This window comes from Hemiscyllium ocellatum, chromosome 43 (assembly GCF_020745735.1).
Source record: "Hemiscyllium ocellatum isolate sHemOce1 chromosome 43, sHemOce1.pat.X.cur, whole genome shotgun sequence".
In the NCBI taxonomy this organism is placed as follows: domain Eukaryota; kingdom Metazoa; phylum Chordata; class Chondrichthyes; order Orectolobiformes; family Hemiscylliidae; genus Hemiscyllium; species Hemiscyllium ocellatum.
This window is the reverse complement of record NC_083443.1, coordinates 23,379,307-23,404,444: the sequence shown is the minus strand read 5'-3', so window position 1 is coordinate 23,404,444 and position 25,138 is coordinate 23,379,307. Positions and strand designations below refer to the sequence as shown.

Here is a 25,138-nt window from a genome sequence, read left to right as displayed (position 1 = left end):
GTAGTAGTGCTAACTACTGAGCCACGGATCATCACCTTCCCAAGGCCAATTACTGATAGGCCATAAAATGCTGGCTTTGTTGACATTCCAATGACTGTCATAAGTTTTTTTTATAGATATTTTTATTGGGAATTTAACATTTTGACAAATTTACAAAAATAAGCAGAATTTTCAAGCACAAACATTAATATAAAAATAGATCTTAGTATAAAAATAGATCTTATGTCATAAGTTTTAATTTACTTGGCATTTATAAAACTGGCCAATTTAAAACTTCCCCTAAAAGATGCTAACAGAGTTTTTCCTTGGTGTATTTTTAAATTTCAAAAATATATTATTCATTAAAAAAAATCTACATATTTAGTCACAAACACAGTTTTGTTCTGTGCAATAGCATATGAAGAAAATATACAAACATTGGAGTTTGACTCCATCCAAACAAACCAAAAGTGTCTCTTACATCAACAAGACTGTATTTACATGCATTTGAAGAACTGGGTTGTCTGTAACTAAAAGGTAAAAACAATGACTGCAGATGCTGGAAACCAGAAAGAACCCTCATTTAACTTCAGCAGAAACACCTCAGACAATCTATTTCCTCACTGTATTCCAAGCTTTACGAAGTCCATAGTTCTGGACCTGTGCGGTTTGATCAGGGAACAACCCTACAGGATTCTTTTTCAGCACGGTCTGGAGAACGCTACGTGCTGACCACTTCCTGATGCACTATTAAGTTGACACTGTGAAGCTCATTTACAAGTTCACGGATGTGCAGTAACAGACTGTGGCTCAACACTTGGGAGTTAAGTTTCAATTGCACCTTACCAATTAAATCCAGCGGAATTTTTAAGATACGGGGTAAGTTTCAACAACACACCGTATCACCGGGGAAAAATAATGGGGGAAGTCGTTCCTGTTTTGAAAAATAAATCAATTTGAGATGTTTTTTTTCCGGGTTATTCAGATCTCTCAAAACCGGTTGTTGGTCCGAAAGTTGACAAAGCGTTTCTCGGGTTGTAATTGGACCTTGAGTGTTATCAGAGAATGCTGGAAATAGAAGGGGAGTTCATGTGATAAACAAGGCCGAGTCTTGGGGGTTCAGTATGGTTTGTAAGTGAGCGTGTGTACTGGGGAAGGCTCTGCTGGGAGAATGGTGAGTGTGTTCCTTCATTGATTCATACGCCGGGGGTGTACATGCTGTTGGAGTTTGGCCCGGACCCTGCATTCCGCCTGCAGCGAGACCAACATTGCAAAGCGCCGCCTTCCTGGAGGCATGTTGGAACCATCATGCGACCTCTTAATATTCTCTTTTAAGAAGAAGGACTGTAATTAGCAAACGGCATGTTAAAATTAGTTTGCAAAAGCGAAGGAAAGCAACCATTCCGGCTTTCCTGCGGATAGCGGGTGATTAGATGTCCATCTAGTGGCGATTGGACACAAGATCCTCCCTTTTCCCCTCTGCTCACAGTTTCAGTGCAGTCTAACACAGTCATTCCTTCTCCAGACACACTGGCCTTTTCCAATAATCCTTTTATTTAGAACTCTCTACGGGGAGGGGGCGGTGGTAGAGGTCAGTCATGTCCTTGATTTTGAGATGTCAGATCTCCAGGAATTGAAAATCTGATCTCCACAGTAAGGAATTCTGGAAGGGACTATGAACTAAAACTGTGTCTATTTATAAATGGTCTTTGTATACGTTTTCGTATTCTGCTGAAACAAAAAGAATGCAAGATGGCAAAGGTGGCTGCTAAGTAATGATTTTAGAATTGTCTGATTTGATTATTGAGTCTGTCTAGAAAAAGAACAGAAATTGTTGGAAAAACTGGCAATTCTAGACTCTAACATTAACACTGATTGGTCTCTACAGATGCTTCCAGATCTGCTGAGGTTTTCCAGCAATTTCTGTTTTTGTTTCTGATTTCTAGCATCTAGTTCTTTCTCTCACTTCTCGATTGACTTGGGAAGCTTGTGGGCCATGACTGAGCATCCTGGTGGAGATGATCCAGTGGAGGTGGGGTGTGGAGAGGTGAGTGGTTGCCATCAAATGAAACCTCCAGGAATGCATCCTTAGAGTTGGCAATCCTACAACCTGCACACAAATAGAATGTGTCTCCTGTATTCTGTGGTAACTAAAACTCAACTTTTTGATTTGTAAAGTATTCTCGCACTCTCTCTCACACACACACACACACACACACTGAGGGGAGAAAGATTTAAAAAAAGACATGGGATAGTTTTTTTTATACAAAGTGGTTTGTATGTGGAATGTACTTCCAGAAGAAGTGGTGGATGTGGGTATAGTTACAACATTTACAATACATTTGGATAGATATATGAATAGGAAATGTTTAGAGGGATATGGACCAAGCGCAGGCAGGTGGGACTAGTTTAGTTTGGTATTATGGTTAACATGTACAGAAGGATCTGTTTCTGTACTGTATGACTCTATGAATTTGTGACGGATTGGTCAGGAAGATATACTAAACGGTGTGGCCAGAGAGTTCTCTCATTTCTTTTGGATCTGCTTTAACAATTTGGTTGGAGTGCTAAAACAATGCTTGTGAATCATAATTGTAAAAGTTAAACTAGAGAAGGTGGGTAATTCAGCATGAATAAAAGTTGCACACAGTAATTTGGAGCTAGAACATTCCATTTGCAGGAGGAGGATGGGCTAAATGGGTGAAATGGTCACCATCTCAGTGTTGCCCTTTCTGAATTTAATGACAATAAAAATCAGGAGCTGGAGTAGGCTATTCAGTCCCTTGAATTTGTTCTGATATTCAATAAAATCACAGCTGATATGATTACAACATCCAATCCTCATTCCTGTCTATCCCTGATAACCTTTCACCTCTGCCTTAAAAAAAATCAAAGATTCTGCTTCCACAATCTTTTGAGGAAGAGACTTCCAATCACAGTCCACCTTCTGTGGGAACATTTCTTGCCTCCCTTTTAAATGGGCAACTCCTCATATGTAAACAATGCCCTCCAGTTCTAAATTCACCCATAAGAGAGAATATCCTTTCCACATCTGTAATGTCAAGACCTCCTTAATTCCTCATTTCAGTCCAGTCTCTCCTACTTTTCTAGACTTCCATGGATACAAACCCAGCCTGTCCAGCCTTTCATCAAAAGATAACCCGCACCTTCTGGGCATTAGTGTGGTAAAACCTCTCTGAACACCTCCCAATGCACTTACATCCTTTCTTAACTTTTGGACAGATGAAATAATATCTTTTTTGTGACAGTATTCAACAACTGGAACAATGATACTATGACTGCAATATTACTACATGAAATCACCTTGTGTAGTTTTAATCAGTTTCTTGCAGATATAATTTTTGCAATGTAAAACTGAAATCAAATGTGTCTTCCTCAAAAACGACAGTATGGAAAGTGGCAATGTCAAACCAGTGTCTCTGTGTTTGGTAAGATAGCAGGAGACATCTGCATCGCAAGATTGACCCTCTGAGTTCAATCATTTATCTACTTTCAGAAAGGGTGGGTTGGGATGGAATTACAGGTCACTTCTTCCAAAACAGTTTCCAGCTTTGCATAAGTTTTTGATCTAAGTAGCAATGGAACCTTGTGGCTCTTTTTGTTTATAAACATTGAGAAGTAATTTGCTTACTTTGTCCTAATAGAGGCTGATTGCTTTTGAGAGTGATTTTACTTAATGTGTGTAAATTCTCATCTGCTTAAAATCTGATTGAAGATTTGTAGCTCGGGTATCCGTTGTTGTGGTTCTGCTCGCCGAGCTGGAAGTTTTTGCTGCAAACGTTTCGTTCCCTGGCTAGGGAACATCATCAGTGCTGTTGGAGCCTCGTGTGAAGCGCTGCTTTGATGTTTCTTCCGGTATTTATATTGGTTTGTTCTTGCCGCTTCCGGGTGTCAGTTTCAGCTGCAGTGATTTGTATGCGGGGTCCAGGTCGATGTGTCTGTTGATGGATGTTCTTGCCGTTTCCGGGTGTCAGTTTCAGCTGTAGTGGTTTGTATATGGTGTCCAGGTCAATGTGTCTGTTGATGGAGTTTGGGGATGAATGCCATGCTTCTAGGAATTCTCTGGCTGTTCTCTGTCTGGCTTGTCCTATGATAGTGGTGTTTTCCCAGTCAAATTCATGTTGCTGGTTGTCTGAGTGTATGGCTACTAGAGATAGCTGGTCGTGTCGTTTTGTGGCTAGCTGATGTTCATGGATGCGGATTGTTAGCTAACAATCCGCATCCATGAACATCAGCTAGCCACAAAACGACACGACCAGCTATCTCTAGTAGCCATACACTCAGACAACCAGCAACATGAATTTGACTGGGAAAACACCACTATCATAGGACAAGCCAGACAGAGAACAGCCAGAGAATTCCTAGAAGCATGGCATTCATCCCCAAACTCCATCAACAGACACATTGACCTGGACACCATATACAAACCACTACAGCTGAAACTGACACCCGGAAACGGCAAGAACATCCATCAACAGACACATCGACCTGGACCCCGCATACAAATCACTGCAGCTGAAACTGACACCCGGAAGCGGCAAGAACAAACCAATATAAATACCGGAAGAAACATCAAAGCAGCGCTTCACACGAGGCTCCAACAGCACTGATGATGTTCCCTAGCCAGGGAACGAAACGTTTGCAGCAAAAACTTCCAGCTCGGCGAGCAGAACCACAACATTCTCATCTGCTTTAAATGGCAATAATGACAATTCTGGATCTTAGCTTTTAGCTTTGGCAGGTGCACAAATGTTCCTGACATCAGTGGAGTTTCCTATTCACACTGGCAGCTGCATTTGCATTATGTACTGTTTGACCAGGGGCACTTGCTGTAGGCATGTTTGGAACAAATTTGAGTGAATGCATATGTTGCAAAACTCACACATGCAGGAATTGAATTTGCTTGTGTTGGAACCATTGGTGTGCTTGTAATGCAAATAATTAATGAATTATTGGTGCATTAAAGTAAATTATTAAAGTTTACATATTAAAGTAAATAGCTGCAGTGATTTATCGGGAGTACATTTCAAAGCACAATGTAACTGTTGCCATCCAATGAGTTGACAAAGAGTTGATCTAAATAATGCCACAAACATTTTATTTAAATACTGCTGCTTTTGTTTTCTCTAGTCCCCCCAGGAGAATTATGGGCGGATCAGTATCTGTCGATGAAAGTTTCCACGTTGTGATTGTTGGTGGCGGCTTTGGAGGCATTGCAGCAGGAAACCGTTTGAAGTCATACAATGTTCCATTCACGTTGATTGATGTGAAAGATGCTTTCCATCATAATCCAGGAGCACTCAGAGCATCAGTGGAAAGTGGTGCGTTAACAGAAAATTAATGTGTTAATTGTGAGAATGGGTTCTGTGCATTCCAACAATAATATGTATGGAATAAAAGGGACTGTGACAACATGGATATGAAATTGGCTGAATGACAGGAGTAGTGATTGGACTGGAGGAAGGTGAATCTAAGAAACCTTGCTATTCCTGATTATATATTATTGTAAAGTAATGCAGAAAAAAAGACACATTTTATGGAAGCTTTGTCATCAGGACAGGTTGGAAGAATACCAATTCAAGGGGAGGTGATGAATGAGAGAAGAGCGTTAATTGGTAGAGATGTTGTCATGTAGATCATACCCATTAATGCAGATTAACTGCCAAACTTTGTTTCAGTTTTAAAACAGACAGATTCAGGTTAGTGACAAAGAGTGTGGTACTGGAAAAGCACAACTGGTCAGGCAGCATCTGAGGAGCAGGAGAGTCGACGTTTTGGGCAGAAGCCCTTCATCAGATTGCACGAAATGTCTACTCTTCTCCTTGATGCTGCCTGATCGGCTGTGCCTTTCCAGTCTTTGACTCTGATCTCCAGCGTCTACAGTCCTCACTTTTTCCTAGATTCAGGTTAGTGCATTGCCCTGTGAATCAACGAATGGCTGTCACCATTTTGTTGTTGAAACAGGCATATTGCAAGTAGATGTTCTTTCTGTCTGCAAAGATGAGGGCCCCATGTAACAATATGTAGTTTTCAGCATACCCAAGTGTGCAATGCTGCAAGCCTAACAGACAATTCTAAATAGGTTGACACTGTAAATCTTCAAAGGATTATCCATAAGGAAGTTGTATATATTGATAGAGCATAAAATAAAGGGTGCAGTTCTAATGTGGCTGCAGGAACAGAAAAACCTGGATTTAAATGTCTATAAATCTTTGAATGAGCTGGGACATGTTGAGTGCATAATTAATAACTGAAAATGTGTTGCTGGAAAAGCGCAGCAGGTCAGGCAGCATCCAAGGAGCAGGAGAATCGACGTTTCGGACATAAGCCCTTCTTCAGGAAACATCTTCAGGAGCCCTTCCTGAAGAAAGGCTCATGCCCGAAACGTCGATTCTCCTGCTCCTTGGATGCTGCCTGACCTGCTGCGCTTTTCCAGCAACACATTTTCAGCTCTGATCTCCAGCATTTGCAGTCCTCACTTACTTTCTCCCTGCATAATTAATAAAGCAAACAGCCTCTTAGGCTTTATTAATAAGAGCATAGAATATAAAAGATAAGTTTTTGTTAAATATATGTAGAATGGTGGTTTAGCCTAAACTGGAGTATGAAGGGAGAATCTAAGGAGGAGGCACTGCGGTAGGGTAATGTCAGTAATCTAGTCCTGAGGCCCATGCAAATGTTCTGATTCATGGATTCAAATCCCACCATGCAATTTGAAATCAATTAATAAATCTGGAATATAACACATTTTGATAACAGTGACCACTTGTAATTGTCGTAAAAGCCTTCTGGTTCAATAATGCCCTTTTTCTCTTTTTAAGGAAGGAAATCTGTCCTAGCCTGGAATGACTTGCAGGTGACACAGATCCACGAGAATGTGTTGATTCTTAATGGCTTAGGAGAAATTAAGGATGGGCATCAAATGTTGGACTTGTCAGAAATGTCAACAAATAAAGGAAAAAGAAATGTGGCTCCACTTGTGAAGACATTACAATGTGTAGAAAACATTCATCAGAATGACTAGATCGGTATATGAATAAGAAGTGTTTAAGGGGTATGGGCCAAATGCTGGCAGATGGGACTAGATTAGTTTAGGATATCCAGTCAGATTGGAAGAGTTGGACTGAAAGGTTTGTTTCTGTGCTGTGTAATTCCGACTGCAGGGATAAGAAATTGTAGTTACTTCGATAAATTGGAGAATTTCTGATCTGTTTTCCTTGAAGAAGAGGTTAAGATGAAATTTGGTAGAGGTATTCAAAATGATGAGTGATCTGGATAGAGTAGAAAGGAGGAAGATCCATTATACATTAATGCAAAGATTGAGTATAAGGACAGAGATTTAAGGTAATTGGTGAAAGACAGGAGGTGACAGGAGGAAAAACTTTCTCAAGCAGTGAGTTTTATGAGCTAAAGGCACTGGCTGAATGTGGTGGAGATGGGCTCAATCAATTCTGAGAATTTTTTTCATTGCAACAATGTTCTGTTGCTGTCCAGAGGGCTTTTTTTTTAATTAAAGCCAAAGCTAACCAGTAGCAGAGCAGGGATCCTGTGAATCTCCCAAAGATATGATGCACATTTCACAAGTATCTGATTAGAAGAGCTTCTGTTTTCATCATGTCTGTAGAATACCGTGAGATTGACTCCTAAACAAGAGCATGGACACCCCTCAAGGATCAATGTCTGAACTGTTATGTTGGTTTCATTGATGCTGGAAGTTGTAATTAGATTGCTGTGTCATAGCTAATTGGGATAGTTTGCTAATTGGGATAGTTTGAATTTGTCTGCATTTGAGCAACTGTGTAACTAACTTCAAAGTCCGTATGACTATTTTTAAACCACTTTTAAAATTATGTATAGGTTAGTATAGTATGAGCGCCCCTTGTTTTTGAATTCAATATTTTAACACAGATGTTATTGAGTTGTTGAATGTCCAAGTGGAATAGTTTGGGCTCCCAAAGTATGAGGAAATCTAAACCAGGATCCATTGTTGAAGCCCTGCATTAAATGAACATTCCATGTGAGAGAGAATAGACGGAACTAACAGCGTGCTATATAAATGCACAAACTGTTGACTGAACTGACAGACGATGGTGAGATCTTTGCATGGATAACCCACTTGTTTTCCAGTGTGAAAAAAGTTACATCCCAGGAGTTGGGAACAATTTAATGAAAACTCCCCAGCAGTGTGAAGTTTGAATAACATTTGAATAATATTGTAGTAATAATAATAAAGTTGAGGCATAGAGTGCATATAAAAAGTTAATTAATAAGTAGATTAAAGAAGTACTATTTACTTCAATACTTTCCGGCAGCAAAATCAGTAACTTGTGTTCCAAAGTGTTTCCCAGGGAGTTTCAAAATAAAATATGAATGAACTAAATAAGGAGATATTGGAGGAGATAACCAACAGCTTTTAGTCAAAAGTTGGTTTTTAGGAGCATCTTGAGGGAGGAAGGAGAATTCATTAGGAAAAAGAGGGAATTCAAGTCATGATCTAGTCAACTGAAGGCATAGTCACCAATGGTGGAGAGTTTTAAAAATTGAAGCTATTAAAGAAGCAAAACTTAAATGGGTTTCTTCCCACAGTCCAAAGATGTGCAAGTTAGGTGCATTGGCCATGCTAAGTTGCCCCATAGAGTCCTGGGATATACAGGTTCGGTGAGTTAGCTATGTGAAATGCAAGGTTACAGGGATAGAGTAGTGGGGTGGGTCTGGGTGGGTCAGTGTAGACAAGATGGGCCAAATGGCCTGCTTCCATACTGTGGGGATTTTATGTTTCTAAATGAGCAGATAAGTGGCTTAGAAGGTTGATTCAGGGGCATTAAGGGATTACCTGATGATGATAAATTGAGTATGTTGTGTCTTTTACAGATTGGAGTTGAGAAGAATGAGAGCGACCTTATTGAAATATATAAGATTCTTCAGGAGCTTGTCATTGTAGTTGATGAGAGGTTCTTTCACCTTGTGGGAGAGTTTAGGATAAGAAGACATATTCTCAGAGTTAGCGGTTCCCCCCTTAGGACAGAGATGAGGGTGAATTATTTTCTGAGGGGAGTCGATAGGTGGAATTCTTTACTGTAGAAGATGATAGAGGCTGAGTAATTAAATTATTTAAGCTGAGAGACAGATTTTTAATCAGTAATGGAATTAAGGGTTATGAGAAAAATCAAGAAAGTAGAACTGAAGATTATCAGTCGGCCATGATCTCATTGAGTCTACTCTGCCATTCAATGTGCTAAGTGGCCTATTTCTGCTTCTGCATCTTGCAGATGTCTAAGGATTTGAGGTTGAATTGGAGAGATAAGAGGGCAATCCCATATAAGGATTGAAATCAAGGATAAAAATTTAAAAATTGAGGCATTGCTCAACCAAGAGTCAGCATTCACCTTTTAAATTCAACATTATGATTTTCAAAATTCAGAGCAAGATGTCAAAAATTACTGACCACAAAATTGGTGTGGGAGTTGTTGATTTGTCCATAGATTAATTATTAATACTGGAATTAATGATTTCTTGTCCATTTGAAGAATGCATATCTACTTGGAGACGCATTCCAACTGCTGTAACATCTTCAGTGTTGCTTTTTAGGATTTGCAAAGCAGACATTCATATCATTCAAAGAGACGTTTGCACAGAACTTCAAGCAAGGCAAGGTCATTGATATTGATTTAGAAAAGCAGGATGTTATTTTAGAAAATGGAGAGGTAAGTCAGAAAAATAAATCTCATGGATGTATAACCCATTGAGGTTATTTGTGTGTAATAAATTGGCTTTAATCTCTCTATTATTTTGAAGACACTACATTTTTCCCACCTCATTTTGGCGACTGGTAGCTCAGGACCATTCCCTGGAAAATTTGTTGAACCAGTTACAATGGAGACTGCCATCCAGATGTATGAAGATCTAGTAAAACAGGTAGTGTCTTGTGGTAAACCAATAAAATTTTACAAAATTTATTCTGCAATTTCCATTCTGGTTCTGTCATAGCATTTCTAGCAACAGTGTGTTTTTCATGTGATCATGTGTTTTCGACCAGGTTCAAGAAGCTCAGAGAATTGTTGTGATTGGAGGTGGATCTGCTGGTGTGGAAATGGCAGCAGAAGTCAAAACTGATTACCCTGATAAAGAGGTATTGATTTACACTGATCGTCCTGTATATGAAAGGTTGCCATTTAATGCTGTTCTCTAAGTTGCTCTTTAGTTTCTGAAGTTTCATTGTTCTGTGAAGTAGGCAGTTTTTTTGATTGAATAATAGACAATATATAAATTCTCTGCCATTATTTGGTTTGCTAAAGTTTAAATAGGAAGGTGCAGTGGGTGGTGTCGCTGCCTCTGTGCCAGAAACTTCGGGTCTAAGTTTCACTCCAAGAGTTGATTATCAGGAAGGGTGCATTCCCAATGTGACCAAACAGGTTGAGTGTTCCCTTACAAATCCTTCCCATACACCAGTGGCAGGCTGACGAGTGGGTGAGATTCCTGGTCAGCTATATAATCTGGGCCTCTGCCATCAATATCCTTAGTTTTGGATTACAACATCCATCTACAATAATCACACTTTCCAGCACTTGGCCTATAGTATTCAATGCTATGACATTTAAGGTGCTTATCTCTGTACATAGGAAGAGGCCATTCGGCCCAACAAGACCATGCTAACTCTGAGAGAAAACTATCTAATAAGTCTTTGTTTTTGGTCTTCCTCCAAGCTTCAATCATTAATTTTTGAGTATGTGTTCAATTGATTTTGAAAGTTACCATTGAATTGGTTTTCATTACTTTTTCAGGCAGTGTATTCTGCATGTTCTATGTGCATAAACCTATAGAAACAATATTTTAAAATTTCAGAGCAGGTGTAACCATTTTTGATCCCTTCTTTGTGGTTAACTATTTGTTTCCACAATGCTTTTTCAAAATTTTAATCTGTTTCCATAGGTAACTTTGATTCATTCCAAGATTGCTCTGGCTGATGTTCAACTCTTACCCAGCGTAAGACAGGGGCTGAAAGAAATTCTCTTGAAGAAAGGAGTTCAGCTTCAGTTAGGTAATAATACCATTGAGAATATTTTTAAAGGCATAAATTTCATTCCAGTCCATTAAAAAAAACTATAATTGTTTGCATTTTGAATGAATAGCATTGGTGTTGCCATATTGATTCTATGCTTTGTGAATTAAGAAAGTCTGTTCATTGCTCTAGTCATATACATCTAATACTTGGTCTGCGACTTCTAATCACAGCAAATGTAAGAAATGCACAGCAATTTAGCAACTGAACAGTTAATGTCACTAGTATAGACTCATCTTTGAAGGTTGATAAGTCTCTAGGGCCTGATGGTCTACATCCCAGGGTACTAAAGGAGATGGCTCGGGAAATCGTGGATGCGTTGGTGATTATTTTCCAGAGTTCGATAGATTGGGGTCGGTTCCTGAGGATTGGAGGGTGGCTAATGTTATACCACTTTTTAAGAAAGGCGGGAGAGAGAAAGCAGGAAATCATAGACCAGTTAGTCTGACCTCAGTGGTGGGAAAGATGCTGGAGTCTATTATAAAGGATGAAATTACGGCACATCTGGATAGTAGTAACAGGATAGGACAGAGTCAGCGTGGATTTATGAAGGGGAAATCATGCTTGACTAATCTTCTTGAATTTTTTGAGGATGTAACTCTGAAGATAGACAAGGGAGATCCAGTAGATGTAGTGTACCTGGACTTTCAGAAAGCTTTTGATAAAGTCCCACACAGGAAGTTAGTGAGTAAAATTAGGGCGCATGGCATTGGGGGGCAAAGTACTAGATTGGATTGAAAAGTGGTTGGCTGATAGGAAACAAAGGGTAGTGATAAACGGCTCCATTTCAGGGTGGCAGGCAGTGACCAGTGGGGTACCGCAGGGATCCGTGCTGGGACCGCAGTTTTTTACAATATATGTTAATGATATAGAAGATTGTATCAGCAATAACATTAGCAAATTTGCTGATGATACAAAGCTGGGTGGCAGGGTGAAATGTGATGAGGATGTTAGTAGATTACAGGGTGACCTGGACAAGTTAGGTGAGTGGGCAGATGCGTGGCAGATGCAGTTCAATGTGGATAAATATATGGTTATCCACTTTGGTGGTAAGAACAGGAAGGCAGATTACTACCTCAATGGATCCATTTAGGTAAAGGGGCAGTACAGAGAGATCTGGGTGTTCTTGTACACCAGTCGATGAAGGCAAGCATGCAGGTACAGCAGGTAATGAAGAAGGCTAATAGCATGCTGGCCTTCATAACAAGAGGAATTGAATATAGAAGCAAAGAGGTGCTTCTGCAGCTGTACAGGGCCCTGGTGAGACCACACCTGGAGTACTGTGTGCAGTTCTGGTCTCCAAATTTGAGAAAAGACATTCTGGCTATTGAGGGAGTGTAGCGTAGGCTCACAAGGTCAATTCCTGGAATGGCGGGATTACCTTACACTGAAAGACTGAAGCGACTGGGCTTGTATACACTTGAGTTTAGAAGACTGAGAGGGGATCTGATTGAGACATATAAGATTATGAAAGGATTGGACACTCTGGCAGCAGGAAACACGTTTCTGCTGATGGGTGAGTGCCGAACCAGAGGACACAGCTTAAAAATACGGGATAGACCATTTAGGATAGAGATGACGAGAAACTTCTTCACCTAGAGAGTGCTGGCTGTGTGGAATGCTCTGCCCCAGAGGGCAGCGGAGGCCCAGTCTCTGGATTCATTTAAGAAAGAGTTGGATAGAGCTCTCAAAGATAGTGGAATCAAGGGTTATGGAGATAAGGCAGGAAGAGGATACTAATTAGGAATGATCAGCATGATCATATTGATTGGCAGTGCAGGCTCGAAGGGCTGAATGGCTTAATCCTGCACCTATTGTCTATTGTCTATTATCTAGAGAAACGGTTCCTACTAGTTTGGTTTTAGTTTGGATTGCTAATATTTTGTTCTCTTTGTACCAGTCCCAATTCACTTTTCCTCAGAGTATAATGATATGAATAGGAGGGATGTGAGCCAACTGCTGGCAAATGGGACTAGATTAGGTTAGGATATCTGATCGGCATGGATGAGCTGGACCAAAGGGCCTGTTTCCATGCTGTACATCTCTATGATTCTGAGTATGAGTCTATGACTGAGTCTTCGCAGATGTATCTCCATTAAGACCTGTTTTCGTTGAACTCCCCAAGAAGCTTGTCTTTGTCTGCTCCCTCTTTCCATTTGGTTTACTTGAAGGTTGAATGTGCCAAATAATTTTATACATCTCAAACAAGAAATCAGCTGAAGAAAATTGATCTGGTGTGAGGCTAAGGGCATGTAGTGAACATATTGGCATGTTTAACTGATTTGGCATTTGTGCTTAGTGTCAAGCCAAGTTGATTTTGGACTAAACTGATTATGTTCTTTTCCCATTCGGAACCAATTTCCCAGATGGTTCAGTCCATCTTGTGCTTGATTTTTGATAATGTATTCTCTGGTACCTTGCCTGAATTCCATTGGAATTAATGGTCCCGTGAAGTTTGAACCCTTGAGTAAAGCATTAAGTTGCTCTGAGAACTGCTTCCTATGGATATTCATGCTCTCCCTTTTATTCGAAAAAGGACAAAAAGTCATCAACATCCAGGACCTGGTGATGAATGAAATGAAGGCTGACATGAAAGTACTGACTGACAAAGGATTGGAGATTATTGCAGACATGGTCATCTGTTGTACTGGAATAAGGGTCAATTCTTCAGCTTATTCAAATGCTTTCAGTAAGTTCTAATTCCAATGTAATACATTTAAAGTACTGCTTCTATTTGTCCATCGTGATAAAGCTATGTTTAAAAGCCATTTGAATATCATTTCACATCATAAACAAGATAGGGACTTTCAGATAACCTAGCTTTTCTGAACATGAAGAACGATTCCTTTGTCACATTTTATATATAATTTCTGTGTGGAAAGTCATTGATTTGAATAAGTGGTTTAAACAAGCAATTTATTCTAGCCCAAATATATATATATATAATTGACTTTTTGGTCATATAAGCAAATATAGAACTGCTCTGTTTGCGCTCTCTTCAAATAATACTGAAAATGGCAATGCTAATTTTCAGCACAAAAATGTCAGTAGGATGGGAAAATTACCACTACTAGTGGTGTCTGCAAACGGAACTTTAAATTAGTGTCACCTGCTTTTAATTAGATTATAAGACATACAATTTGGGGAGAGGGCTCTTCTGGCATAGTGGGAGCACCTCTACCACTGAGCCAGGAGGCCTATGTTCAAGTCCCAACTGCTCCAGATGTGTGCAATAATATCACTGAATAGATTTGTTAAAAATACCTATAATTTGAAAAGAAAGTAGTGCAAACAAGGAATTGATTTTTTTGGATATGTGCTGCATACACTTTAGTGTGTGTGTACAAAGGATTCTGTCTGCCCTTTACTATCTGAAGGCCATCCACTTTTTTTGTCCTTTTTTCCTTTCCCTCTGTTTTGTATTTTTTCAATTTCATTCTTTGTGTAACTAGATTTTTTTTTCATGTATTGAAGACTCTATTGACCTGGATATGCCTTTAAAATATATAACCATGCCTATGTGTATGGGTGCTGTTATTTTCAGATTGACTAGGTAACCTTTCTATTTACTTGCATCTCTTCATTCATGAAAGCAAAAATGTCTGTGAATCCTCAGACAGCCAGGCAGCATTATTGAGGCGGAAAAAAAGTCAACATTTCAAGCTGCTGACACTTCCACAACTGATGAAAGGTCATCCTTACGAAATATTGGCTTGTGTAATTTGCTGTGGTGGTAATGACAAGCTTGAAATTGTTACTTCACTGAAACTGACAGCCAGTATCTTTAGGAGTCTGCACGTGCAAAATAACACACCAGTCCAGACCGTGCTGTGAGTCAGCGAGTTTTGCGAAGATTTGTAGCTCGGGTTGAGATTCTGGATGTAAGTTTGCTCGCCGAACTGGAAGGTTCATAGAACATTACAGCGCAGTACAGGCCCTTCGGCCCTCGATGTTACGACGCCCAGTCATACTAATCTGAAGCCCATCCCACCTACATCCATATGCCTGTCCAATGACAACTTAAATGCACTTAAACTTGGCGAATCTACTACCGTTGCAGGCAAAGCATTCCATACCTTTACTACTCTCTGAGTAAAGAAACTACCTCGGACATCTGTCCTATATCTATCACCCCTCACTTTAAAGTTGTGTCCCCTCGTGTTTGCCGTTCCCATACTTGGAAAAAGGCTCTCCCTGTCCACCCTATCTAACCCTCTTATTATCTTGTATGTATTAAGTCACCTCTCAACCATCTTCTCTCTAACGAGAAACAGCCTTTCCTCGTAAGACATTCCTTCCATACCAGGCAACATCCTAGTAAATCTCCTCTGCACCCTTTCCAAAGCTTCCACATCCTTCTTATAATGCGGTGACCAGAACTATACACAATACTCCAAGTGTGGCCATACCAAAGCTTTGTACAGCTGCAGCATAACCTCCTGGTTCCGGAACTCAATCCCTCTATTAATAAAGGCCAGAACACTGTATGCCTTCTTAACAACCCTGTCAATCTGGGTGGCAACTTTCAGGGATCTGTGTACATGGACACCGAGATCTCTCTGCTCATCTGCACTCCCAAGACATTCAGATATTTCATCACCATACTAGGTAACATCATCAGTGAGCACTGGTGTTATGTCCTGCTTTCTGTTTATGTGTTTAGGGTTACTTGAGTTTGGTGATGTCATTTCCTGTTTTCTTTTCCTCTCTCAGAAGGTCGTAGATGGGATCCGAATCTATGTTGATGTCTTTGTTGATGGGATTCTGTTGGAATACCATGCTTCTAGGAATTCTTGTGTGTGACTCTGTTTGGCTTGTCTGTTCTAAGATGGGTACGTTGTCCAGGTCAAAGTGTTGTCCATCCTCATCTCTATGTAAGGATATTAGTGACGGTGGGTCTTTATCTGTTGACTAGATATCCTAAGTTCATCAAGTCCCATTTGCCAGCACTTGGCCAATATCCCTAAACCCTTCCTACCATACACCCATCCAGATGCCTTTTAAATATTGTACGTGTACCAACCCGCACCACTTCCTCTGGCAGCTCATTCCTTCCATGAACCACCCTCTGCGTGAGAAATTCTCCCCTTAGGTCCCTTCTAAATCTTTTCCTTCTCACCTTAAATCTATGACCTCTAGTTCTGCACCGGCCCCCTCCTGGAAAAGACCTTGTCTGTTTACTCTATCCATATCCCTCGTGATTTTATAAATCTCTAAGGTCACCCCTCAGCCTCTAATACTCCAGGGAAACAGCCTCAGTGTTTTCAGCCTTTCCTTATAGCTCAAAACACTTCAACCCTGGTAACATCTTTGTAAATCTTTTCTGAAATTTTTCAGGAAGGATGTTATCGTATGATCTGAGGATATGAAAATCTTAACTCTGGTTACGTGAAGGATGGTAAATGTAAAGTCGCCATAGTCTTACTGGACCATGGGGTGCTCCCTCATCAGTGAGAGTTGACTGTTGGTGGGTTAACTTGAGGGTCATCACACCTCCAGTGTGGGGAGAAGTTGAGAAAGAAAGTCCTTCACGGTGTTCTCAGCTGGTGCAGGAATTGTACTCATGCTGATGGCATTACTCCACATTACAACTAGCCATCTGAGCCAACCGATCCCCTCCTCACTCGTCCCATTTGACATGTTAATGGAAGCATGCAATTCTTTCTAATCAAATAGCTTGATGTTAGCCAAGACATTGATGTGCCTGTGAATGTAATATTTGCATAAATCAGTGAGCTGTAATAAACGTCTGGATCTACTGATACCACTTTAACTGTATCAGCTTGTATGTTATACGGGATAACATAAGCATTGACACATCAGTTAAAGAGAACCTGGGGGAGGCAAAATACACATTATGGACAGCTACCACTGCTTACCACAAAGAAGCCACTCCAAGATATCAATGGTAAATATCTGTAACCCTTATTGAAAACTAACTTGAAAACAATCCTGAATATCAGAAACCTCGGACAATCAACGGTGTCAGCTAATGTGAGTACAGATTTGTAGATAGACATTGACCAGCCAGAAAAAGGCTTCTTTCTTGCTGATTAAAATCTCAATTCCTGCAATTTCCAATTTAAAACAAAAAGGTAGTCAGAGGCTCTTTGCTGCATAGTTACAAGCCTCTTGTGTAGGAAAATTCAACTTAAATGCACTTAAACATGCTAATAAAGACTCACCTGTATTCAGAAGTCAATCAAATTCGACCATTTTCTTTCTTCAAATCAGCACCAAAATGAAGTGAAGCCTATGATGTCATCAGTCCTTATTTGGCACAAACACCACCTGCAGGCACAAATCTGCTACTACAAGCCTACATTTCAGACAGAAATAGTTTTAAAAGAGCACTGAGAAAAATAAAGGGAACCAGAAGCCAGCTTTGAAAAATGTACAGCACCAATCATGCATAAAGGGAATGAGGAAGAACATGATTGTGCAGTAATGTTGAATGACAGCAAGATACAATATGCAACAGAAAACAACTCATACCATTCCAGACAGGTATTCTAGCACCAGATTAGGATAAATTATCAAACCTCAAGTGAGCTTGAATTGTTAATCTTTTAAATTCTTTGTTTTTACCTGTGTTATATAATTATTGAAGTGATGGTACATCCCTACATACAAAGTGTTCAGGATTTTAAAAAATTTTTTTGGGGACAAGAAGATATTGTCTGGCTCACACTCTGTATATTTGTACACTTTGAGACATGCTCATGATATTACTATATGTAACCTGAGGATATATAGATCTTGGACTCCTCTTGATTCTGGTCACTTGAACTTGTGATGCTGAATGAAGTAAACTACAGCAATCTTTGTAACTGATTAGCCCAATATTAGCACAGACCCTGCTGAGCCTATGAATTTAATATTTGTAAATATATTATATATGTGTGAGCTGTAATAAATTTCTGTTGGATCTTTCTATACTACATTATCTATGTGCCAGTTTTTTATTTTGAGGGATGTTGTGAACATTGGCACATTGTTTTGTTCAGAAGATGGGCCAACAAACCAATTTCAAACACCCTCTACCTGCACTCAAAGGACATAATGAGTATATGTAGTATGTCACACAAGAATTGTCATGGAGATATAACAATTTGTGGAGAAATTAATTGCAGTCTTCCCAAAATGTAAATCTGTTACAATAATTAAAGAGAAAAATCAACTAGCAAATAAGTTAAAAGAGGAAATGGGAGTCAAGGCAAGAAGAGGAGCATTGATTAATTTGGCATTAAATGAGGCATTTAAATGAAGGTTCTATACAGACCAAGAGCTCTGGAAATAAAGCACATTTCAAAAATTTTAAACGTGCATTTCTTAGAATGGATGATGCTGTGAAGACATTGGATGGATGAGTTGATCTTTTTTGCCTGGTCATCGAAAATTGTAAAACAATGAATCAGCATTAGCAACTGTCATAACTTAAATTTACCTCTTTAATACTTGTTGTTGAATTAATCTGAGTTACTGAACAGTTTAGACCACAAACAATTAATAGTTAATGACTAAATGACTGAGCATCTAGCTATGATTGCGCTCACTTCCTATAAATTGTAACCTCTTAGATGGTGAACAAGTTAACAACATGGGGTTGTTGGTCTATTAGAGGGGTGCTCAACTTGTGACCACATGCCATCTATTGCTGGGGTCTGAGCATTTCATACAGCCTGATGTCTGCTCTATTTGGGGAGTAATAGACAGGCTGCCTAATATTCATGCTAACTTTTCTTTCCCAAATATTTGGCATTGATAAACCTTTCACTACCTTGATTGATCAGTGTTACAGTGCCCTCTTTGGGCCACTCAGTCAGGACACTCCAATTGGCTAATCAGGATGTGTCAGAATTTAGAATTAAGTTTCAGAATTCGTTTTGTAAAATTGCATTTAAGTTCCTTTGGTGGTTTGGGTGGGGGGGAGGTGGGGGGGTGGTGGTGGTGGTAATATGGTTTCGTTCACTTAAATGCAAAATGTTCGGTGTGTAATAATCATGGTGGAAATTTTGGAGTGCAAAACCCCTGGATTATTTTCTTGAGCTGAAAGGGCCTGAGGAATACAGTCAGGAGTGGAGGGAAAAGGGAAGAGAGGGACAAAAGGGAACAAATGAGTCTAGCTCAGTGTTTTCTATGAGAGCCAACCCAGGTTGGCGTTAGTTAAAAATAACTCCATAGCTTGGCTCCAGTCTTCAATCCTGGTCATCATCAATTGGGGCTTTTTTTTTCCCCTCTAGTCTGTTTAACCAAAAAGCCCAAAAACGTGGTGAATTACGTACAGTTCTGGTCATCACCTTTTATAGGAAGAACGTAGAAGCATTGAAACGATGCAGAGGAGATTTATGAAGATGTTCCCTGGTATGGAGGGACGGTCTTATGAGGAAAGGCTGAGGGATTTGAGGCTGTTTTTGTTAGAGAAAAGGTTAAGAGGTGACTTGACATACAAGATAATCTGAGGATTCGATAGGGTAATTTGGAGATGCTGGTGTTAGACTGGGGTGTCTAAAGTTAAAAATTACACAACAACTATGTTATGGTCCAACAGGTTTATTTGGAAACACGAGCTTTTGGAGCGCTGCTCTCCACAATCGCCTGATAAAGGAGCAGCGCTCTGTAAGCTAGTGCTTCCAAGTAAACCTGTTGGACTCTAACCTGGTGTTGTGTGATTTTTTTAGCTTAGATAGGGTGGACAGTGACAGTCTTTTTCCTCAAATGATGATGGCTAGTATGAGGGGACATAGCTTTAAATTGAGGGGTGATAGATACAGGACAGATGTCAGAGGTAGGTTCTTAGAGAGTAGTAAGGGCATGAAATGCCCTGCATGCAACAGTAGTAGACTTGCCAATTCTAAGGGCATTTAAATGGTTATTGGATAAATGTATGGATGATAATGGAATAGTGTTAAGTAAGATGAGCTTCAGATTGGTTTCACAGGTCGGCGCAACATTGAGAGCGGAAGGGCCTGTCCTGTGCTGTAATGTTCTATGTAAGTGGTTTTCCTATTAAGTTTTGCATTTTAGGGCTTTTCAATGGTCACTTCTATTCACTACTCATCCTAGTTATCAATTTGTTGCTTTTGAGGTTCATGTTTACTGTTGTTGCAACCCTTATCTTGCTGAAGTTTGCTCACTGGTCCCTTGAAAATTTTAAACGTGTCCCTCCCTGTCCTGTCCTCATGCAAAGGTGAGAGAACCTTGTGTTTGTGGGCTGCTGGTTGTCAATGTTGTCAGATCTTTTGCTTATGAGTGATAACATTGAATTGATTTCCTTCCACCTCTGGGGAAAACCATGTCTAGGATGTTTTGTCAATAGTGCCACTTTCATTTTGATACAGTTCACTTGCATAAATAACATGTACAATTAAGTGACATTAACCTTGAAATTAGCTAATTATTGGCATGCAACCAGTCCAATGAATACATTGGCTTCGTGAAGTTAGTCTTCTACATCTGACCAGTAAAAGTTACTGTGGGAGAAGACATTGGAGGGTTCTCTGAGTGAAGAGAATCTGCTGAGGTGACTCCGTTGTGACACAAATTTCAGGCAAAAATCCTTTCTATGCAATTGACCAGTCTGGGTGACATGTATGTCAGAAGCATTCAGTTTTGTTTTTATAAGAGTTAATCAGTTTTATTCATCACAGAAAATCTTTGAAGACATCAGTGAGGCACAGCTACCAGTCAGATGCTGATTTTCTCAACTCCTAAGCTTTCAGCCTTTTAACAATGGGTCTGTTAGACGATGAAATAGTGAGGCATAAAAATATCATACTGGCTGAAGAACAGTTTCTTAATATTGACTGGCTTATCATTGGTAAAGAATTTTGTGTCTCAATGTGATTTTAATAGATCTGAATTCCCATATTCAAGTTTGCCTGCTACCTCCATGTTGTGTGGATTCCCTTTTAAGTTAAAACAACATTAGTATCTCTGGCAATTCCCAGTGTTTAGCTGCAATCTGTACTAAAATTATTCTATTCCTCCCTATTAGACACCTCAAAATAATCCTTGATTTCTTGTTTAATATGGACAATTCTAATCTATTGAAAAATTGTCTTACTGTTGAGTCTTTTTGAGCTGAGACTTAACTATGTTGTTGTGTCATCAAGTAAAGCATGATCTGTGTACATTTTCAGAGACTGCATAATATATTTGATGTTTTCACTCTTTCCACAGAAGATTGTCTTGCTGAGGATGGTGCGGTACAGGTCAACCCACATTTGCAAGTCATTGGGATGAAAAATGTTTATGCAATAGGAGATTGTGCAGATGTGAAGGAACCCAAAATGGCTTATCATGCTGCACTTCATGCAGTGGTTGCTGCAGATAATATTATCAACAGTGTTGGCAAAAAAAATCTGAAAGTTTACAAACCAGGTAGGGGTTCTGCAGATAGTAATTTGCTAAAAATAAAACTTTCATTCAAAAGACAATAAAAGTGTGATGTCAGACCATGTTTTTAATTTTTTTGACTAAATATCTTTTTTTGTTTCCCTGCTGTCTTCACCATCCTCCCTTCATTCTAGTCCCATACAGAAATACACCAGCTTAAATGAATGTGAAGTGAGGTGGATGCTTATCTCCCTCAGTAAACTAGCATTTGGAAGTAGCTGGCTCCAGTTTAGGAGGTCCATGCCCATTGGAATGGTGATCTGAAAGTATGGGAGCTTGGTGCAATTGAAGCAGCAATACAATGTTTTTATGTGGCATACAGGGTATGTGGGAATGAATCAGTTCACTACAAAGAGATGTCACCCACTTGTAAGACTCAATTCAATTAATGCTGCACAATAACTAAAGCTCAGCCTGTTTGCTGTATTGTCTACAATATAGTATGACATGAAGAAGAATGAAAGATTCATTTAGTGCTGTAGCTAGTGTCTAACCAACTATGTTTTTTTTTGCTGTTCATTCAAGGGATGTGGATATTGCTGGCTGGACCGGCATTTATTGCCCATTCCTAGTTACTTTCAAAGGTGATGGTGAGCTGCTATCTTGAACTGATGCAATCCTCGTGTGGAGGGGTATCCACAATGCTGCTAAGATTGGAGTTGCAAAAATTTGATCAAGTGACAGTAATAGAACGGTGATATAATTTCATGTTAAGATAGTGTGTGACATAGAGGGGACCTTGCAAGTGGTGGTGTTCCTATGGATCCATTGTCCTTGTTCTTCTAGGTGGTAGAGGTTATGAATTTGAAAGTTGCTAGGAATGAGTTACTGCAGTGTATTTATGGTACACACTGCTGAATGCAGATGGTGAAGGACTGAATGTAGATGGTTTGGATGAGATGTCACTCAAGTGGGCTATATCCTGGATGATGTCAAGCTTCTCATTTTTTATTGGAGCTATACCCAAACAAGCAAGTGGACAATATTCCATCACACTCCTGACTTGTGTCTTGTAGATTGTGGATAGGCTTTGGAGAAATAAGAGGTGACTGCGTGATCTTAAATTGACATAACGTATGTTCTTGATTAGTTTGGGGTCCAGGGTTATGGAAAAAAGATAAGAGAATGGGGTTGAAAAGCAAATCAGCCATGATTAAATGGTGAAGCAGCCTAAATGGGCCGAATAACCTAATTCTGCTCCTATAACTTATGGCCTTGTATGGTATTCTAGAATACTTGATATGTAAGTTTGGAGTAGATTGTGGTGTAGTGAGTGCAGGGTGCATATGTAACTTGTATTGTGACTTTTTGTAACTTGTATTGTAAGCCATTTCTGCCATCTATCATCCTAGTGCATGAGTTATGCAGCTGTGAATGTACACTGAATAGTCATGCATTCTTGAGAATGAAGTAAAGATGGTGTGGCAGAACTTAGACATCCTATTAAAATGGGCAATATTCTTAAAGTGTGTAGGTACAGAGCACTTTCCATGTAACTCTGCAGCAATAGATTAGTTATACTGATACCATCAGAACCATCTTGAGAATGTTGCTGAAAAGTCTGATTTGGTAAATAAAAAAGGGCAATATACTATTATATAGTGGAATGAGGTTTTGTACTGGATCATGCAGTATTTCTAATCTTACCGGGTGTTACTAAATGCAACCAAGGCTTCTCCAAAGATAAGTATATGATACTTTGTGAATTTGAATGATTTCATTGTTTTGTGTATTTTACAGTAGGAAAAATATACAATGAAAAGCTTTCACTTATTGCCACGGTTTAGTAACATGTTGAATAATTTTAAGAGTGATGGAGAAAAGAAAGATAGAGCTTAAAAAAAGTTCATCAGTCTTGAGCCAGCTTACCACCATTAAGTATGCTGTGTCACCATCCCTCCTCTTCCACCTCACCACTATCTACACCTGGCCCAAGCAACATTGAAGTTGCTGATACTCACTTAAGCGCCATCTTTCCTCAATGGGTTGATACTCCTGCGCTGGACCAACCGTTAGAGTCGCTGATCCTTGGATGAAATCTTTCGCTGCTAGCCATACTCGCCAAAGTCACCTCCATTGTAGCAGTAGCCGATTCCAATGCCAGGTCTTCTGCTCACCCCGGAAAAATAAAGATTCACTTGAGGTGTGCAGTAAGCTCTTGCCACTGTTGACCGAGCTCAGGGCAAGAGGTAAGTAAAATTATAGGGGAAAGAAATAAAGAAAAGCCGTCAGGGTAGATGAACTCTGACTAAGGAGCCATCTTGTCAATACTTCCACAAGGTCAGATGCAAGCTGACATTAGAGGCTTGGCAGTTCCTGTGTTTAATGTGGAATGAGTCAACATTATCCCAGTTTCTTAATTCACCAAACTCCTGAAATCAAATTCATCCAGCCAGTCATATCATGATGGCTGTATAAGCTGAATTATAGTTATTTTTTAAAGAGAATCATTACACATAGATCCATGAAAAACATAGTGTGTTGTGGCAGTGATGCTAAAGTTGAGGAAAACATATATCTGTTACTGCTTCATATACATTGAATACTATCTAGCTGATGTTGAATAATTGCAGGAAAGTTTGCATATCAGAGCTGAAGTCTAAATTGTGTCAATGTTAAGATCATTCCTAATTTGAAGCCTATTGCCCTTTTTTATTTACCAAATCAGACTTTTCAGCAACATTCTCAAGATGGTTCTGATGGTATCAGTATAACTAATCTATTGCTGCAGAGTTACACGGAAAGTGCTCTGTACCTACACACTTTAAGAATATTGCCCATTTTAATAGGATGTCTAAGAGCTGGGTGGACAGGTCATGGAAACTACATACATTGGTTATTGCACTGCACTCTAGCTTCTAAAGAACACACATTTGTTCATAGTACTGATGTTTCAGAGGCAGTGTGTAGACATTTTTAGTCAAGCTATTCAGATGTGATGACACACTTCCAGGACAGGGGCTTGAACTTGTACCTCTTGGCCAAAAGAGCCTTCATACACTATCAACCAGGGTGGGATTCAAACTCACATGGAGTACAATGGATTAGCAGCCAATCTGTTTAAATTCCCAGCCACCTCATCAGTGTGTATGAGTGTATTGGCAGAGTTATGGGTTAGTTAGTAAATTTATAAAATGTAATGTTTTTGATTCTTTTTACCTTAAATCTGTCTGGTTTCTCCTGCATTCTTTGAAGCTGTTTTGTGAATGGTTTTTTTTTGTCTCCCTAGGTTCTCTGACTATGCTATTGTCAATGGGTCGGAATGATGGAATTGGCCAGATTTTCGGTTGTCATGTTGGAAAATTCATTGTTGTCACGGCCAAAAGTAAAGATCTACTAGTTTGGAAAAGCTGGAGAGAAATGGGCCAAACAAAACCCAGCTGACTAGAGTGCTTTACTGTCTTTCTCCCATTCTGGAATGTGCCTTTTTGGTTTCTTTTTATGCATATTTAATCCTTTTGAATTAAAAATTATGATGCTGTAACTTTATAAATAATTTGCAAGTAGAAATGATAGAACCTGAACAGATATACAGTAGTCAACCATAACATGACAAAAAATATCAAATACATGTTTTATATGGGTGCAGAAAAAGCAGCTGTGATCCCATTTCTGTTCACTGATGCTTATGAAGTTTAATCACTGCAAACAATAAATAGATTTTTCAAATCCACACTGTAA

The 25,138-nt window shown here is 39.5% G+C and overlaps 1 protein-coding gene across 4 annotated transcripts; it reads left to right on the top strand.

The window, feature by feature from the left end:
- Window positions 1–697: 697 nt before the first annotated feature.
- On the top strand, window positions 698–25,138 carry LOC132834936 (ferroptosis suppressor protein 1-like). 4 transcript variants are annotated; one of them, XM_060854099.1, is made up of 10 exons: window positions 976–1,153; window positions 1,926–2,026; window positions 5,131–5,321; window positions 9,589–9,704; window positions 9,796–9,915; window positions 10,037–10,129; window positions 10,930–11,038; window positions 13,596–13,748; window positions 21,242–21,442; window positions 24,687–25,138. In XM_060854099.1, exons 2-10 carry the CDS (start codon window positions 1,998–2,000, stop codon window positions 24,839–24,841), a joined length of 1,167 nt encoding a protein of 388 aa, XP_060710082.1. In that variant the 5' UTR covers window positions 976–1,153; window positions 1,926–1,997; the 3' UTR covers window positions 24,842–25,138. The 4 variants fall into 4 exon arrangements, with proteins under 4 accessions (XP_060710084.1, XP_060710082.1, XP_060710087.1 ...); XM_060854101.1 differs by lacking the exons at window positions 976–1,153; window positions 1,926–2,026 and adding an exon at window positions 698–858; XM_060854104.1 differs by lacking the exon at window positions 1,926–2,026.

Coding starts and splice junctions, on each gene's coding strand:
- LOC132834936 (XM_060854099.1), top strand. CDS start 1,998: ATGATCCAGTGGAGGTGGGGTGTGGAGAG. Junction 5,322..9,588: donor CAGAGCATCAGTGGAAAGTG/GTGCGTTAACAG, acceptor GTTGCTTTTTAG/GATTTGCAAAGCAGACATTC. Junction 9,916..10,036: donor ATGAAGATCTAGTAAAACAG/GTAGTGTCTTGT, acceptor GTTTTCGACCAG/GTTCAAGAAGCTCAGAGAAT.